The sequence below is a fragment of the Leucoraja erinacea genome, chromosome 19 (genome assembly GCF_028641065.1).
Source record: "Leucoraja erinacea ecotype New England chromosome 19, Leri_hhj_1, whole genome shotgun sequence".
Classification (NCBI taxonomy): Eukaryota; Metazoa; Chordata; class Chondrichthyes; order Rajiformes; family Rajidae; genus Leucoraja; species Leucoraja erinaceus.
In genome coordinates, this window is record NC_073395.1 from 35,395,914 (window position 1) to 35,414,407 (window position 18,494).

Sequence of the window (18,494 nt, forward strand, 5' to 3'; positions counted from 1 at the left end):
CTACTCTTAACCTTAGCTACTGCAACCTCCTGATGTGGGCTGCCATACAGCGGTAAGACCAGATGTCGACTTGCGACTATTTTGCTGAACACTTACTTCAGGTCTGCTGAGGCTTATGAGATCTCCTGATTGCGAAATATTTCAACTACCCTTCTTATTTCCATACTGCCTTTCTCTCCTGGGCCTCCACCATTGTTCCTCCAGGGTGCATATGGTCTCACTCTGACAATGAAGGAGGCCCAAGACAAAGGTCAGTACAGGAATGTGTAGTTAAAATGATTAGCAACCATGCTTTGGCGGACTGAACGCAAGTTTTTGGTGAAATAAACCCAGTCTACACCTTGTCTTGGCAATCTGGAGCACCGAATGCAGTGGTTGAGGAGGAGCGTGAGACAATAGGTGCAGTCGAGCCAGCACCGCCATTCAACGTGATCATGGCCGATCGTCCCCAATCAGTAACCCGTTCCTGCTTTCTCCCCATATCCCCCGACTCCGCTATTTTGAAGAACCCTATCTAGCTCTCTCTTGAAAGCATCCAGAGAAACTGCCTCCACCGCCCTCTGAGGCAGAGAATTCCACGACATCACTCTCTGTGAGAAAAGGTGTTTCCTCGTCTCCGTTCTAAATGGCTTAGCCCTTATTCTTAAACTGTGGCCCCTGGTTCTGGACTCCCCCAACATCGGGAACATGTTTCCTGCCTCTAGTGTGTCCAAACCCTTAACGATCGTATATGTTTCAATGAGATTTCCTCTCATCCTTCTAAACTCCAGAGTGTACAAGCCCAGCTGCTCCATTCTCTGGATTTCTGTCTCACCTGGAAGGACTGGTGGTGTCTCTGACTGGATGTGAGGGAGGAGGTGTAGGGGTTAAAAATTGGGAGACAGGCTGAAAAGTGATAAATGCCGAGCTTTCTTAGACTTTCTCAAAGGCTCATCGGACGGCGTAACCAAAGATCCTAGAGGAGCTCTCTATAATCTTTGGGCGTAACCGTGAGGGAGCTGGAGACGCCAGACGAGAGGAGCAAGAGCAAGTAGAAAGGTGAACCGGGGTAATGCCTCCGGCGGCTACAGGGGAAGAGGTATAAGCAAAGATCTTATAGCAGAGCTCCGCTATAGGACCTTTGGGTATAAGTACAGGTGTTGCATCTCTGCAGGAGGAACCCCCACCCACCCCTCAACGCAAAGATAGTCGGACTAGGAGAGGAGGGGGATGTCGGTTTGTGGGAACTGCTCCAGTACATCGAGCGTGTGAGCCGACTGCACTTTGAATAACGTAACGGTGCCAAAAATGAGGCGCCTGCAAGTGTAATATATATATATGCAAAACGAATTTCACTGTGCAGTTGCATATGTGACAAATAAACCACTGTTGAACCCTTAAAGGCACAGAGATCGCTTTACTTTGCAGGATAAAATGTAGCCTGTGGACAAGGCGGGGCAATGGGATGGGGCGGGGGCGAGGGAGGTGCGGGCTGAGGAGGAGGGACGCCCCGCCCGCCCTCCACTCGGTGTTTGCCAGTAATCGAGGGCCGGCGTGGGTTGGCAATGCCGTGGAGGTAGCGGGGAGCGGGGCTGAGTTTTCCCGTTGCGAGGGAGGGCCGGGCGGCGGGCGAGGTCTAGGCCTCGGCCTCGGGCCGGGTCATGGCCGTCTCGGAGGCGCTGAAGCTGCGCGGCAGCGGGCGCCTGGTGCTCGGGCTGCTGGTCAACCTGGCCTCGTCCATCTGCATCGTCCTGGTGAACAAGTGGATCTACGTGCAGTACGGCTTCCCCAACATGAGCCTGACCCTGGTGCACTTTGTCATGACCGCCCTGGGGCTGTGGCTCTGCCAGGCGCTCGGCCTCTTCTGCCCCAAGAGCCTGCGGCCCAGCAGGGTCCTGCTGCTGGCGCTCAGCTTCTGCGGCTTCGTTGTCTTCACCAACCTGTCCCTGCAGAACAACACCATCGGCACCTACCAGCTGGCAAAGGCCATGACCACGCCGGTCATCATTGGCATCCAGACCTTCTACTACAAGAAAACTTTCTCCACCAAGATAAAGCTGACACTGGTAAGGAGGACACAAGGTAAACTTATTCTGCCTGTCTGATACTCTCGCATTGTTCACTGTCTTATAAAAACTGGGCATTTTAGAAGAATTAGCAAATGTTCCCCAGGCACTCACCTGAAGTTTTGACAAGTATTAAAACGAAGTCTGCGAATTTGATTCTTTGGACGGAGATACTTACTTTTATCTATGGGAAGGAACTGCTGGTTAAAACCGAAGATAGACGCAAAAAGCCTGAAGTAGAGTTTCGACCCGAAACCTCAAATATTCCTTTTCTTCAGAGATGCTGTCTGACCCGCTGAGTGACTTCAACTTTTTGTGTCTATCTTCGGTTACTATTTCTGACAGGTTGAAACTATTTGTACCGATTTACAATGTGACAAGCCACTTGGATTTTAGAAACAGTAACCGTAGGACAAAACGGCAAACGGTCGTGAGTACTGTATTTAGAATTAATGTAAAGTGTTCAGTCTGATATTGTTGTAGGGAACATTTATTTTATGGTCAATTTATTTCATCGTTGTAAGGCCCTTTTCCAGATATTTGTGTAAAATATCAATGAATAGCCAAACAATCTGCTAAAAAGCATTTTGTTACCTTTACAGTTGAGTTCTTGAGCTCATTTGAGATTAATTGTTTCCTTAGAAAATCATTTCCCTCTATTCTCATCTTTAACCAATCAATGTTATTTTCCCTAACATTATTTGTGTGTGTTTGTCAGCTGCTTTTTGACAAGTTTCTTGGGTTTTCAGGCTTTAACATTCTCAATCTTTATTTTATATCAAAGATTTACCACCTGAATTTATTTTTGCCAGTTTGCTAAAACAGATTCTTCCTCTTGCTCCCCTTTTGCTAAAACAGAATCCCATGTCTGGATAGCATATCACAAAGCTATAACATGTTTACAAAAATTACAAATGAAACTGTTGCTATGCAGATAAACAGAGCAGATACATTCTGAAGAAGGGTCTCGACCCAAAACGGGGGTTCAGAGATGCTGCCTGTTCCGCTGAGTTACTCCAACATTTTGTGTCCATCTTCAGTTTAAATCAGCATCTGCAGTTCCAGCCTCCACAAATGAATTTGTTCACCAATTATGAAAAGCACATACAATATAGGCAGACACAATCTTTTTCTGGAATGGTATGTTAGTATTCATAGCAAAATTATTTGAGTATAAGAGCAGGGAGGTTCTACTGCAGTTGTACAGGGTCTTGGTGAGACCACACCTGGAGTATTGCGTACAGTTTTGGTCTCCTAATCTGAGGAAAGACATTCTTGCCATAGAGAGGGAGTACAGAGAAGGTTCACCAGACTGATTCCTGGGATGGCAGGACTTTCATATGAAGAAAGACTGGAGAGACTCGGCTTGTACACGCTAGAATTTAGAAGAATGAGGGGGGGTCTTATAGAAACGCACAAAATTCTTAAGGGGTTGGACAGGCTAGATGCAGGAAGATTATTCCTGATGTTGGGGAAGTCCAGAACAAGGGGACACAGTTTAAGGATAAGAGGGGTGTCTTTTAGGACCGAGATGAGAGAATCATTTTTTACACAGAGAGTGGTGAATCTGTGGAATTCTCTGCCACAGAAGGTAGCTGAGGCCAGTTCATTGGCTAGATTTAAGAGGGAGTTTGATGTGGCCCTTGTGGCTAAAGGGATCAGGGGGTATGGAGAGAAGGCAGGTATGGGATATTGATTTGGATGATCAGCCATCATCATATTGAATGGCGGTGCAGGCTCGAAGGGCTGAATGGCCTACTCCTGCACCTATTTTCTATGTTTCTCAGAGTGGAAATGTCAAATACTAGAGGGTGTAGATATGTGGTAGAGGGGAAAAGTTTAAAAGAGATTTGTGCGCCGTCTTTTTACACCAGCTGATAGGTGCCTGGAACACCAGTGGAGGTGATAGAACCAGATGCGATAGCTATGTTTAAAAGGCATTTAGACAAATAAACAGGCAGGCAATAGAATACAAACTATATGCAGGCAGACGGAATCAGTTAGACTGAAATCATACTCACAAGTAATGCAGAACAGGAATAAGACTAGCAATTGCCAGCTCAAGTTTAATTGTTGGTGAATGGAGAGTTATCCATATAACCCTGAACGGATGGATGACCGTTAACAGACTGGCGCAGACATGTTGGGCTGAATGGCCTGTTTCCCGTCCCATTGAACAAAATTAGTTGTGGGAAACCCCTCAACCTTTTTGAAACATCTTCAGGCATTTAATCGGAGGAATACCGTCAAACTCTAATAATCCAGCTCCTCGGGGCTTTGGTGTCCGACTAGAAGATTTTTTATATCTGTTGGACTTCACTCCTAATAATACCTCAATGCATGGTTAATTCATTTGCTTAAATGTTGCACCGTAGTATAATTTTTTTTTCTGGTAGACCTGGTGAGTTTGAAGGAAGCACTGGAAACAGTGCCCCCATGATGCAGAAGGGTTAGTACAGGTGCCCTCTGGTCGGCATGGACAAGTTGGGCTGAATGGCCTGTTTCCATGCAATACGAATCTACGATTTTATGTAAGCTTGACCAAATATTTTACTTCAAAACTTAACTACAAATTCCACTCTCAACAGATGTATGCCCGACTTGCCGAGTTTTTCTATCGTTTTCTGTTTTAATATCAGATTTCCAGTATCTGTACTCTGCTTTTCTACCTCGAATACCATAAATGATTATGCATACTGTAGCACTGAATGTTCTAATGTGCAGTTATGGAAAGTTTAAAGCCCGCCCATTAGAAGTGAATATAAGTAAATGTTCATGACTATGCGTTTAATACATGGGGGAAATAACGGAGAATGAATAACTAGCACTGTGCTTTCCATGAAGAGTTTATTGTGAAAATAATCTTGTGCTTGAATCAACACTTTTACAGAGCTTGCCTTTTAGATGTGTCATCATCAGTAAAATTACTGGAAGAACTCTTGAAATTTGTTTTTTCACAATATTTCGTAAACAAGTTAATGAATAGACTTTTACATTAAATATCCTGAAAGTTACAATTGTTGCTTTTCGAAATGTAAATTCCATCTAAAAATGTTTAGCTCATCGTTTTTAGACCATCTCCCTAGGAGATGCCATAGTTAGTACTCGCTGTAAAGTTGTAGATATTCTGATCTAATCATCTCCTATTTATTACAGATCCCTATTACGTTGGGTGTAGTTCTGAACTCTTACTTTGACGTGCAATTTAATTTTCTGGGAATACTATTTGCAACTCTTGGTATTTTGGTTACTTCTCTGTATCAAGTGGTTAGTAGTTCTGATACTTTCTTTATAGTTTTGTAATGAAATGCTCCTTGCTCACAATATAAATTTCGAGATTCTGAAGAATCAATGTTTTTGAGAGAACAGTAGGATGATGATAAAAACTTGAAGGCAGTTTCAAAGATAAGACCAATTTTTCATCCAAGTGTTTCTTCAAAAAATTATTTAACTCTATTTAACAAATTAGTTTACCATGATTTTACAAGATTATTCAAGTAAGTAAATTTTAAATGTAATATTAAATATCTTGAGTGATTTGAGCAATTTACTTTCTCTTTTGCAATTCTTTAATTATTTTCAAAGGATGGTTTCCCAGATACTTAACAAGTGTTATCTGTGGCTCAGTTGATAGTAGTCTCAAATCTTAAAGGCTGTGGGCTCAAGCCCTACTTCAGAGACTTGAACTACCTAGGACATACCTCAGTGTACTGAAAGAGTACAACACTGTTTCTGAACACCATCCATCTATCTGATAAAACTTGGTTTAATGAATAAAAATCTATTATGCAATTCTTATAGTTGCATGTCTATAATGCAACATATTAGACCCTGTCTTAACTTAGATGGACATAAATGATCCCACCACTATTTCAAAGAGAAGCTTGGAAGTTATCACTGGGATCCCGGTCAATTTTTAGCTAACTTTATCTCTTGGCTAATGTTATCTGGACATTATCACTTTGTTGTTTGCGGAATTTTGCAGTTCTGCATTTCTTGCATTTCAATTGTCATAATGATTCAATTGTCTGCAAAGTAACATGGACTGATATCACGAGTGTCACACAAATGCAATTTTTAATAGTAGGTACGTCTACGATCTTCAATTTTGGGTGACTGCTTTATATATTTAGAATTGTTATAAGTAGGTTTCACAAAGACTTAATTTTGCAAGTTCCATAAGGCTTTCCAAATCCTGGTAATTTCGTTTTTAATGCCAAGGAACAATTTATTTTAATTTTTATTTGTGAATTGTTTCTGTTTTGGATATGTGGTGTTTCAGAAAGTGTTTTGGCATAGCAGTAAGAAGTCAACGCCAATGTCAAGTGCTACTGAAATCAGTATGGTGCTTTATTTCCCTTGAGGCCCCTTAGCAGGTGTGCATTTTGCCCATTGTTGTAAAAGAATTCCTTCCATGGGAATATTATTTTTCTCTGAATTCGAAAAAACGAATGTGCCACAAATGCCAGTAAGATCCATAATTTAGTTTCTGATCAGTGTTGAGTTAACTGAGGCTGGACATGAAAGAATTCCAAAGTGTTAACCGATTAGTTATCCTGCTGTGAAACCTTATCTTTCCAGAAAGCCGATGTATTATATGTCAAACTGACACAGTAAAAATATACATAATAGTGTTGCTGTTCTGGAAATAAACACTTTTAGTTTGTGCCAACCATTCTTTCCTTCAGGCCACAAGTGTATTGATATTGCTGTGGAACTTTTTAATGTCTGCATAATTAAGGCAAACAAAACAAACTAAATCGGCGTGGTGACATTATTTTCCAATGTGAAATTAAAGAGATAGCTTCCTAACGTGGTGCTGCTTCATTGAGCCGAGGTTTTCCATTATCTGTTCATTTGAATAGATTGTGAGAGTTAATTCTCACCTGACACTTCTTGTAAATGTGATTGCAAAACTTGTAAATGTAAATGCATAGATTGCTGGATCTGGGAATTAGTATTATTGGTATTATTATTTATCAGGCTCAGATGAACAACTTGATGATGGTTATTTACTAATGTGCACAATAGTGTTTCTTTTTGGCTTTTTAGTGGGTAGGAGCCAAACAACATGAACTACAAGTGAACTCTATGCAGCTCCTATATTACCAGGCTCCGATGTCCTCTGCCATTCTTATGTTTGTTGTTCCCTTTTTTGAACCAGTGATTGGAGACGGGGGAATTTTTGGAAATTGGTCCACTACAGCATTGGTAAGATTGCTTCAATATTTGGTATCATTATTTGTGCAATTTAAAAAAATATCTGGAGTACTGAAATTTAAGATTTTCTTTGTCAAGCGTGAAAGACCAGAATATTTAAAACTGCTAAATCTAATTGAAATTAAAGTGGTCTCCAATGTATTTGAAGTAGTACAAAAGTGATGTACAGATTACAAACGTCATTTAATGCACTGTTAATCAAAGAACTATTACTGCTTAAGTAAAGAATACTTTGAGGACCCACTGAACACAAGTCCCTTCTGTATTCGCTGCCCTACAAAGAAATAAAGGGCCTGTCCCACTTGGGCGATTTTTTTCGGCGACTACAGGCGACTTGGCTGTTTTCGCAGGGTCGTGAGTAGTCTTCTCAAGTCACGTAAAGAGTCGTGATGTTTTTCTGGTTGCCGCTGGATTTTGAAACGTTCAAAACTTTTTGGCGACTGTGGGCTTGACGTAGCTTGGCTTCTCCTTTCGTAGGTGCTGTCGTAGGTTGTCGCCAGGATGACGCAGGTTGTCGAGGGGTGCTGACTTCAGTGAATTTCATGGGCGACTACCTACGTCAACCAGCGACAGGTACCGGCGACTGAATTGTCTTCAGTTGTCGCCGACAGGGTCGTTGCTTGTCGCGGGTTGATGTAGGTTGACTTCGGTTGTCGTAGGATGTTGTTTGTGTGGTCGTAGGTAATCAATGGTGTGGTCGTAGGTGGACGTCCTAAGTCGTGACGATTGGGTCGCCGGTAGCTTGACGTCGATTAGGTGTTTGGTTGTCGTAGACATTGTCGTGGGGGGGGGGGGGGGTCCAGTCGCCGCTTTTTCAGCGACCTGCTACGACTGTGACAGTCGCCTAAAAAATCGCCTAATTGGGACAGGCCCTTTAAGCTTCATGTTTTTTTAACCACATACTTCATAAGAACATCTTGTTGCAACAATGTGATATTTTTAATTTCTCCTCTACTCTTTTGACCTTGGTGAATGAAACTAACAATTTAGTTTTAAATGTTGGACTTTGCATTCCGACAGTTTTTATTATATTCATATTCCATATTCAAGTTGAGAGGAAATACTCATCCCATCAGAATGCCTGAGTAATAATATGAATGTTTGCTGGCATGCCAGATAGCTAGTTGAGTGCATTTTGCATATTGACTAAAATTAGCTCAAAGTAAAATAATGACCAAGAGCCCAGCTCAAACTAGTTTTAAGCCAGGTGCATATGATATATCCTCTCAGAGGAGGAGAATGATAGACTTTCAAAGTGCTAAGGAAGCCATGGGAGCACAGTATTGACTGCAAAACCATTCAATTTGTAAACCAGGGACGATCACATCCAGGGATTGTAAATTCAGTTCTTGGCCTGAATCATTACTACAATGTACTGAAGATGCGGGGAGCTTTAGTTTTATAAATATACTAGGCCAAGTGCAGACCCGTTGGGTCTGCTCCCCCAATGGTGTGATCCCCCAACCCAATATTCCACCATGCACCCGTCTCCTCCAACGGAACTGAACCCGTTCCCAAATGTAAGATTGCAGCACTCCCCTGCCTCCCTCAGCAGTGGATTTTAAAAAAATTCCGATTTCACCTCCCCTGCCTGCCCTCCCCCTCCTATTGAAGCACTTGCTGTGATATCCCATTGAGGTGAAAAGTTCAGAGTGTTCCTGTCTTGCAACTTTGTTTTGAAGTGTGTTGGAAGCTGATAGGAAGGAGCAGCGAATCAAAAGGAAGAAAGGCAGCCAGCCAGCAGTCGGACGGACGGACGGCAGGCGGCAGCCACAGACTTTTATATAATAGATAGATATTGCAAATGGGATGGGTTTCAGTTTATCTGATTGCCCAGCAGCAAACAGTTCTGCTTTCATTTATAACTTGTGCTTTAAAAAATAGGACAAGAACACTCGGAGTTTAAATTATATTTATTTGGAATATAGTAAAAATTGCATTTTCTGCGCCACTAATATGTAATAAAACATGATAAATAAATGTAAACTTTTTTATTTTGCAGGTGATGGTAGTGTTTTCTGGAATAATTGCCTTTTTGGTGAATTTGTCCATTTACTGGATCATTGGAAATACCTCGCCTGTTACGTATCCTTCTGTATTATTGCCAAGTCATAGTCATTCACTGTGTTGCTGAAACTATACGTTTTGCAGTTTTTACTTTTTTACATGAATTATTTCGATTTAAATAAAATTTGGGTTGATGTGAGTGTCAACAAATGTTCTAAGGTCTAAAGTCCACATAAGTTTTCTTTCTCCCTACAAATTTGAATTCCGTGACCTGCATTAGGCTTTTACCAATTCCATTTTCCTATAAATGAGTTTGTAAGTTACTGTATTTCCCTTTGAGTCAGAAGTACATAGCCTCCAGTAAGCATAGGATGATTGAATATGCCTTATCCAGAATCATTCAAGAATTGCATCCAAAATATTCCAGCATGTACAGTGAAAAGCTTTGCTTTGCATGCTATCTGATGGATCAGGTATACCATACATAAATACAGTCAAGCCAGTATTAAGTAGCAATGTTACAAAATTTTGAGATTTAAAAAATCAAGTCTGCAATTTATCCCATCAGATTAAGCATAAAAATAAGTTTAATTTGACACCTAATTCACTTTCATATCTCAAGTATTTAAAATGTTATGGCCATTTTCATACTCGGAAATTAGCATCTTGTTCCCTATTGAATTTCTATGGACATAACAAAAAAGCTGTGATCGTGGACAGTCAAAAGCCCATAACTTTCTTAAAAATTAAGAGAACGGAATGAAATTTTCAGTTATCATAGATTGAAGCATTCTGAAACAAATATAAAATAATCTTACTTGGATGACCTGAAATTAAAGCATATAATTAGTTAGTTACCTAATTGTAGCTAATTCCAAACTTCAATTACTAGATCTAAACATCTATCCATTACTTAATAAATGATTAACATTTTTAAATAGCCTAAGTGTCCAAATAATATTCACAAACAATTCACAATAAAACATGATTTTTAAATCTCATTTACATTAATTTATAGGCCAAATGGAAGGAATTTAGTGTTTAATTGCTGTAAATTAAAGTCCATTTAAATCAGCTTTCTAGTGGGATCCTGTGAACGCGCTGGTTTAGAACGTTCACATTGCGGTTGATTTGTGCCCCCAAATGCCCTGAAAAATACTGCGGGATATAATGGGCCCAAAATGAGCTACTCGCAACTTTAAACTTTGTATAAAGGGATCTTAAGAAACCCTTTTTAATGTAAAAATAAACAGCCTACCTTCTGTTGTCCCTGTATGAGATCTGGCCCGTTGTCGGCGGTCGTGGGTTTAGAGGTTAATTTTTAACCTACTATAACAAGTAAATAAAGCCCTTAAAACTAATAATAGCTCAAGCGAGGGAATCTTCCAGCGATTTTGCATTAATAATTAACTAGGCTGAAAAACCTCGATTTGAACAGCCTAGGGAAAATCGCTTTTTAAACCCGCCCCGCTCTAAACGGCGCCAAAATCGCGCACACGGGCTGGGATAGATTTTCAGCGACGCTTCAGGTACGTTTTGCAACATACCTATATTAAGTACAATAGATAGAGCAAAGGGGAAGATACAGAGTGCAGGATATAGTTCCCAGCATGTAGCACATTTCACTGTGCCAGGGTAGATGTGACAAAGTGACAATTACGTGTGTGATTGAAATAATTGAATATTATTGTGCATCATTTCCAAAGACAATGCCGTCAATGGGGTAGAGGCGAGTTGGACAAAACCCTAGCTTATGGAAGGACTGTTAATTTCCTGTAGCGTGTAGGAAAGAACTGCAGATCCTGGTTTAAATCGAAGGAAGACACAGAATGCTGGAGTAACTCCGCAGGACAGGCAGCATCGTCTGAAGAAGGGTATTGACCCGAAACGTCGCCCATTCCTTCTCTCTGCCTGTCTCGCTGAGTTACTCCAGCATTTTGTCTAATTTCCTGTAGCGCTCTAGCTTGTCCTTGCTCCCTTTAAATGGCCTCCCTCCTGTCTTCTGGTACCACGCCTGTGGCAAACGATTATGTAAATTCATCTGCAAATGTCCCTTGCAATAATTTTGATAAAATGCATAAGGACCTTCCATTAGCATGTACGTTTGTTTCTTATACAATAGAATAATTGTTGCACAACATTGTTTTGTTCCTTGACTTAAACTTCAGATATAATATGTTTGGACATTTCAAGTTCTGTATCACCCTCCTTGGAGGATACATTTTGTTTAAAGACCCTCTTTCAATTAATCAAGGTCTAGGAATTCTGTGTACATTGTTTGGCATTTTATTTTACACCCATTTCAAACTTGGTGAGCAGGAAGAAGAAAAGAGCAAGTTGACACAAAGACCATAAGAAACTACTTCTAGTGCATATAATGTTTATAATGTGCTGCTAGTTATCTACAGTGCATTCCGAAAGTATTCAGACCTCTTCAATTTTTCCCATTTTGTTACGTTACAGCCTTATTCTAAAATGGATTAAATGTATTTTTTTAATCACCAATCTACACACAATAGCCCATAATAAACAAGTGAAAACACGTGTTTAGAAATGTTTGCAAAGAAATAACTGAAATATCACATTTACGTAAGTATCAGACCCTTTGCTCAGTACTTTGTGAGGCACCTTTGGCAGTGATTACAGCTTCAAGTCTTCTTGGGTATGACACTACAAGCTTGGCACACCTGTATTTGGATAGTTTCTCCCATTTTTCTCTGCAGATCCTCTCAAGCTGTCAGGTTGGATGGGGAGTGTTGATGCACAGCTATTTTCAGGTCTCTCCAGAGATGTTCGATCGGGTTCAAGTTTGGGCTCTGGCTGGGTCACTCAAGTACATTCGGACTTGTCACGAAGCCACTCCTGCGCTGTCTTGGCTGTGTGCTTGGGGTTGTTGTCATGTTGGAAGGTGAACCTCCGCCCCAGTCTGAGGACTAGAATGTTCTGGAGCAGGTTTTCATCAAGGATCTCTCTGTACTTTGCTCTGTTCATCTTTCCCTTGATCCTGACTAGTCTCCCAGTTCCTGCCGCTGAAAAACATCCCCATCACCATGCCTCACCGTAGGTCTAGTATTGGCCAGGTGATGAGCGGTGCCTGGTTTCCTCCAGACGTGACGCTTGGCATTCAGGCCAAAGAGTTCAATCTTGGTTTCATCAGCCCAGAAAATCGTGTTTCTCATGATCTGAGAGTCCTTTAGGTGTCTTTCTGCAAACTCCAAGCGGGCTGTCGTGTGCCTTTTACTGAGAAGTGATTTCCGTCTGGCCACTCTACCATAAAGGCCTGCTTGGTGGAATGCTACAGATATAATTGTCCTTCTGGAAGTTTCTCCCATCTCCACAGAGGAACACTGGAGCTCTGTCAGAGTGACCATCGGGTTCTTGGTCACCTCCCTGACCAAGCCCCTTCTCCCCCAATTGCTCAGTTTGGCCGGGCGGCCAGCTCTATGAAGAGTCCTGGTGGTTCCAAAGTTCTTCCATTTAAGAATGACGGAGGCCTGTGTGTTCTTCGGGACCTGCAATGCTGCAGAAATTTTTTATACCCTTCTCCAGATCTGTGTCTCGACACAATGCTGTCACGGAAGTCTACGGACAATTCCTTTGTCTTCATGGCTTGGTTTTCGCTTTGACATGCACTATCAACTGTGGGTCCTTATATAGACAGGTGTGTGCCTTTCCAAATCATGTCCAATCAATTTAATTTACCACTGGTGGACTCCAATCAAGTTGTAGAAACATCTCAAGGATAATCAATGGAAACAGGATGAACCTAAGATTAATTTTGAGTGTTATAGCAAAGGGTCTGAATACTATAAATGTGATATTTCAGTTATTTCTTTTTAATCAGTTTTAAAACAAGTGTGTAACGTAACAAAATGTAGAAAAAAGTGAGGCGGGCTGAATACTTCCTGAATGCACTGTAGATCTGATTTTAGGTACTTGGTTAGTATTATTACATCATAGATAAAGTGGAGAGATTAGCAATTAAATAGCATATTTTTGAATCACAGAAAGAGTCCACTTTTCAATGAAATTTGTCAATTTTCATGTGCCATCATTGATTTCCATTGTTACCCAATTTTAGAAATGATCTTTACTGATAGTCTAAATAAACTGGACGCTGCAGGACGTTTTTATAATCATAGAAATTTATGGAACAGTTCGCCATTAGGCCCATAATGTCAATGCCAAACAAAATTAGTGCCATTTAGTTTAGTCCCAATTCAAAGCTCTGTCTCTCACCTGGTGAGAGATCTTTCTGAGTACTCAAACAGGTACTTTTCCAAAATGAATTTCTGCCTCCGGGTAGAGAGTTTCAGGACTCATTATTTTTTCTCAATTCCTGCTTCTAGTCCTGCTAATATACTAAATATATGACACTTTGCTATTATCTTCTGCTTTGTCAACGGAAATTGCTTCTTGCCCAGGCCTCATAAAATTTAATCAGCTCCATTAAAATCAACTACCCTTCACTTTTATTCCAAATAAAACAACCTAGCCAGTCTCTTCTATGAACTCTTATTCTCCCCCCCCCCCCCCCCCCCCCCCCCCTCAAACCAAGTCTAGCAAATATGTCCTATGATCTGGTGGACACAGCCATACGTGGTATTCTGGCTGTGGCCTAACTAATGCTTTATGCAGTTCCACAGTGCAGTCTATTTTGAAGAGTATTAATGATACCTTTATTAAGGGGCAAAAATCCAAGATTGTTTTGTCCCATCTGTTTACTTGGTTTGTACTGTCCATTCTTTAATCTCTGGAAAAATATTGCATTCTATCTATCGAGCCAGTAATTATCTTCGAATGCTCTTTAAATCTACTAAATTGATTAATTGTAAACCAACATCAGAGAAAATTGCAAACAAATTTACTCTCCATGAAATAGGAGAAGTTTAGATACTTCATTAAAACAATTGAATTTATTTCTTATTACCAGTCCATCATCTTCCACAAGCACTATTGGTTCTGTACTGACCAAACAGAATCATATTTCCTAACTTTACAGCTTTAATAAAGCTGTTTGTGAACATTTGAAATGTTTTTTTCAATGCTGTGTGCTACTAAACTGATAAACCCAATGGAGAAAACTGCAATTTTGTGTAAAATGGAAGCTATTATGTGAAGATGACCGTTTGTAATGTATTGCATACTTTAACTGTGATATGCTTAAATGAAAATGTAGGCTTCAAGCCTGTGATGTTTACAATGTCTAAAATATTATATTCCTACAAAGTGACTTGAGTTTTTCTTGACTTGCAATTTCTGATCAATTTGAGAAGATATTGAAAAACTTTTGCATTTAAGAGTTACATTTTATAACTGCACAACTAGCAATATCTAAATAGCTATTTGCATAATAGGAAAGGAAAAATATTCTTGCATTTAAGTGGTGAAATAAGTATGATTAGGATAGTATTTGAGACATCATCACTGCTGATATCCCCACGGAAGTTGCCTGACCTGTCACTGTTTATATTTCACAATTTTCCAAGTTTTCCATGTATGAGGGATCAAACAGACAACCAAACTGAGAAGCACATTTCATGAAGAATGGGCTTTTAAAGCAAAGTAGTTGCTATTAAATGTAACTGGATTAAGCAGTTCCCACTGCCTGGCATTTGGCATTTATTTTTATCACATCCATTAAGTGAGCACAGGGAACAATCTTGGAGCAGGCATTTAAATAGAAATTCTGCTCTGGTGATAATGATACTGAATTCTCACACATGTTCATGAATTTGATTCATAACATCTGGTACAATCAGTCAATTTGGCGTTTAAATTAAAAAAATGCTGGAAATTCCAGCAGGTCGGGCAACATCTTTGGAAAGGGAAACTCAGCAATTTAGGTAAACAATAACATTTTGACAGTACATCAGTTAAATCTGTTTCTCCATAATTTGTGCTGCTGTAATAAAAGCAACTTACTACCCCCTCAATAATATTCCTATCATCAAGCACACAATTCACCTAAGATGTTAAAGTCCTGCAGCACAGAAGCAGACTCTCAAGCCCACCAAGGCAGTCAATTGATAAGTACCCAATTTTGCTCTGGATTACATTATCCTGATTTTGCTACTCACTCTGGGCAAGTCATAGTAGCCAAATAATTTACTGCCTTGCACATCGTTGGGCTGTGGGGAAAAAACTAGCACTGAAGGATGCAGTGCATCCCACAGAAAATTGTGCAAATATGAAACAGGCATCACCAGGAGGCAGCAACTCCACTAGTAAGGTTTCATTTGCATTGATCAATAAATTTAATTGATCATATTTCTTTCTTTAACTATGAATAGGAACAGTAGGCTAATAACTTTATCCCATTCCTATATTCTTACCACAGCTCTGCTGGTAAACTAGATACAGAGTGGTAGGAAGGACCTGCAGATGCTGGTTTAAGCCAAAGATAGACACAAAATGCTGGAGTAACTCAGCGGGTCAGACAGCATCTCTGGAGAAAAGGAATAGGTGATGTTTCAGAAGAAGAATGTCGACCCGACTTGTCACATTCCTTTTCTCCAGATGTGCTGTCTGACCTGTTGAGTTACTCCAGCATTTTGTGTCTATCTTCTATTTTAGATACAGAGTGGATCAGGTTGATGTGAAGTTGAGAATATTCAGACATTGCCTACAGGCGGATCAACTCCAATGGCTTAAGGTTAAACTAATGAAATGGTACTCTTCCACATTATGGGACCCGAAATGTCACCGACCGATGTTCTCCAGAGATGCTGCTTGACCCATTGTATTACTTCAGCACGTGTTTGTTCTTGCAAACTAGCATTTGCAGTTCCTTGTGTCTCTAAACTTCATTATAGTTGGATGAATAATTGTAAATGTTCAGCGGATCACTAAGAAAAACATCAGTCATTGTACAATTCTGTGCATTTGCCGTGATAAGCTGTGACTTCTCACGTGCAACATGCACTTTTCAAATATTCTGATTTATTTAACTCCTCGCAAATCATTTCCAGCCTTCCTGCAACAGACTGGGCTCTTCAAAACCATTCTTAACTGTTTATGTCTAAATAGTTTAGGGATAAATCTGCTTAATAATAGATAACATAATCTCTTGCAATAGATACCTAGCATTTTAAATCCATGTTTCCTGAAATAAGCTGTTACATAGATAGGTTATTGAGTAAGGATGGGCCTACTTGTTTTTAAATGCATCTAATTTCCATATATCAAATTAGGTTTCAGATCATTGGAAATGCAAATTCTCATTTGGAAGCTGGAGCCAGCATGAGAAGAATTATGTGGGGTAATGACTAAAATCATAGCAGAACAAGACTACTGGTTTTCCCAACTATCATGAAGAAATTTACCATCGGGAGGGGAACAAGATGCTAAAGTAATTATATTTAATGCTTATGAATAAATACCTATTCACAGTCCTTAGTTTACAACAAGACAACATTTAATGGTGCTAAATCCCATAAACTCAACAACAAAATGATCAGGTGAGTAAATCTCTTCACCATCTGGTGAGCAAATTCTGTACGATTATCACACGCGATGGGATTAATTTTATAAAGCTGATTAGGGAGAATATAGACTGCCTTTGATGAAGAAGAAACATGGAGCAAACCACCACACCTATAAATCTGGCAGGGGAAGATTATTAACAAATTTTATGTTCATAAATCATAGGAGCAGAAATTAGGCAATTCATCCCCATCGAGTCTACACCATGCAATCATGGCTGATCTATCTTTCCCAGTCAACTCAATTCTCCTGCCTTCGCCCTGTAACCTTTGACACCCTTATTAATCAAGTACCTGTCAATCTCCGCTTTAAGCACACCCAGTACTTTGGCCTCCACTGCCGTCTATGGCAATGAATTCCACAGGTTCACCACCATCTGGCGAAAGATATTTCTCCTCATCTTTTTTTAAAGGGACGTACTTTTATTCTCTGGCTGTGACCTCTGGTCCTAGACTCTCACTAGTGGAAACAACCTCTCCACATCCGATCAATCCAGGCCTTTCATTGTACTGTAAATTTTATGAAATTTTCCCCTCATCCTTCTAAACTCCAGTGAGTACAGGCTCAGAGCCATTCCACTCAGCACATCCTTCCTCAGAAATGGGTTTCAACATTTCTCACAATACTCCAAATGTGGTCTTACCAGTGCCTTGTAAACCTCAAGCATTACATTCCTGTTTTTATATCCTAGTTCTCTTGAAATGAATGCTAACATTGCATTTGCCTTCCTTACTACTGATTCAGCCTGCAAATTAACTTTGTGGGAATCCTGTATCAGCACTCCAAGTCTCTTTGCAGCTCCCATTTCTGAATGCTCTCCCCATTTAGAAAATAGTCTATGCCTTTATTCCTACTACCAAAGTGTATGACCACACACTTTGCTACACTGTATTCCATTGCCACTTCTTTGCCACCAAACCTGTCCAAAGTCCTTCTGCAGACTCCATGCTTCCTCTACACCACGTGCCAGTCCGCCTATCTTCATATCATCCACAAACCCTGGCCACAAAGCCTTCAATTCCATCATTCAAATCATGAATATACAATGTGAAAAGTAGCGGACTCAACAGAAACCAATGCGGAACACCACTAGTCACTGGCAGCCAAACAGAAAAAGCCCTTTTATTTCCACTCTGCTTTCTGCCATTCAGCCAACCTTTTATCCATGCTAGTACCTACCTTCTATTTGGTTCTCATCTTGTTTTAGCAACCTCATGTGTGGCACTTTGCCAAAGGCCTTCTGAAAACCCAAGTGAACTACATCCACTGATTCCCCTTTGTCTGTCCTATTTGTCTTTGTGGATTTTAAGTGCATTTAGCAAATATCACAAAATCAGGTTAACAATATTTGAAATTAATGGGATTAAAGGGTAAATGTCAGGTTGTGTTTCTATCTTGAGTAAATGTAAAGCAATATGTAAATGGTTCCTCTTCAGACTAGAGGATGGTCAACAATGGTGACCTTCCAAGACTTGTTTTTTTTTTGTATATTTGTGTATATATAAAATTAGACTTAGAATACAGTCAATGTTCAAAATCTGCTTATGATATCAAACGGTGGTGTGGCTAAAACCAGAATGATGCCAATGGACTCCAATGGCACCCAGACTAGCACCAAATTATAGATTAATTTTAGTAGAGGTGTGATAATAGTGTACATAATCATCGTTGCATTTTATTAGATGCACCTGCCACCAGATATTGACAAGACCAGAGGCACTGAAGTCCACACAAATC

At 40.2% G+C, this 18,494-nt stretch overlaps 1 protein-coding gene across 2 annotated transcripts; it reads left to right on the forward strand.

Annotated features, from left to right (window-relative positions):
- Positions 1–1,488: 1,488 nt before the first annotated feature.
- On the forward strand, positions 1,489–14,505 carry slc35e3 (solute carrier family 35 member E3). Of its 2 annotated transcripts, XM_055650829.1 has the most exons (5): positions 1,491–2,045; positions 5,202–5,312; positions 7,098–7,256; positions 9,268–9,350; positions 11,441–14,505. In XM_055650829.1, exons 1-5 carry the CDS (start codon positions 1,641–1,643, stop codon positions 11,625–11,627), a joined length of 945 nt encoding a protein of 314 aa, XP_055506804.1. In that variant the 5' UTR covers positions 1,491–1,640; the 3' UTR covers positions 11,628–14,505. The 2 variants fall into 2 exon arrangements, with proteins under 2 accessions (XP_055506805.1, XP_055506804.1); XM_055650830.1 differs by lacking the exon at positions 5,202–5,312 and having other exon boundaries at positions 1,489–2,045.
- The last annotated feature ends 3,989 nt before the right edge of the window (positions 14,506–18,494 follow it).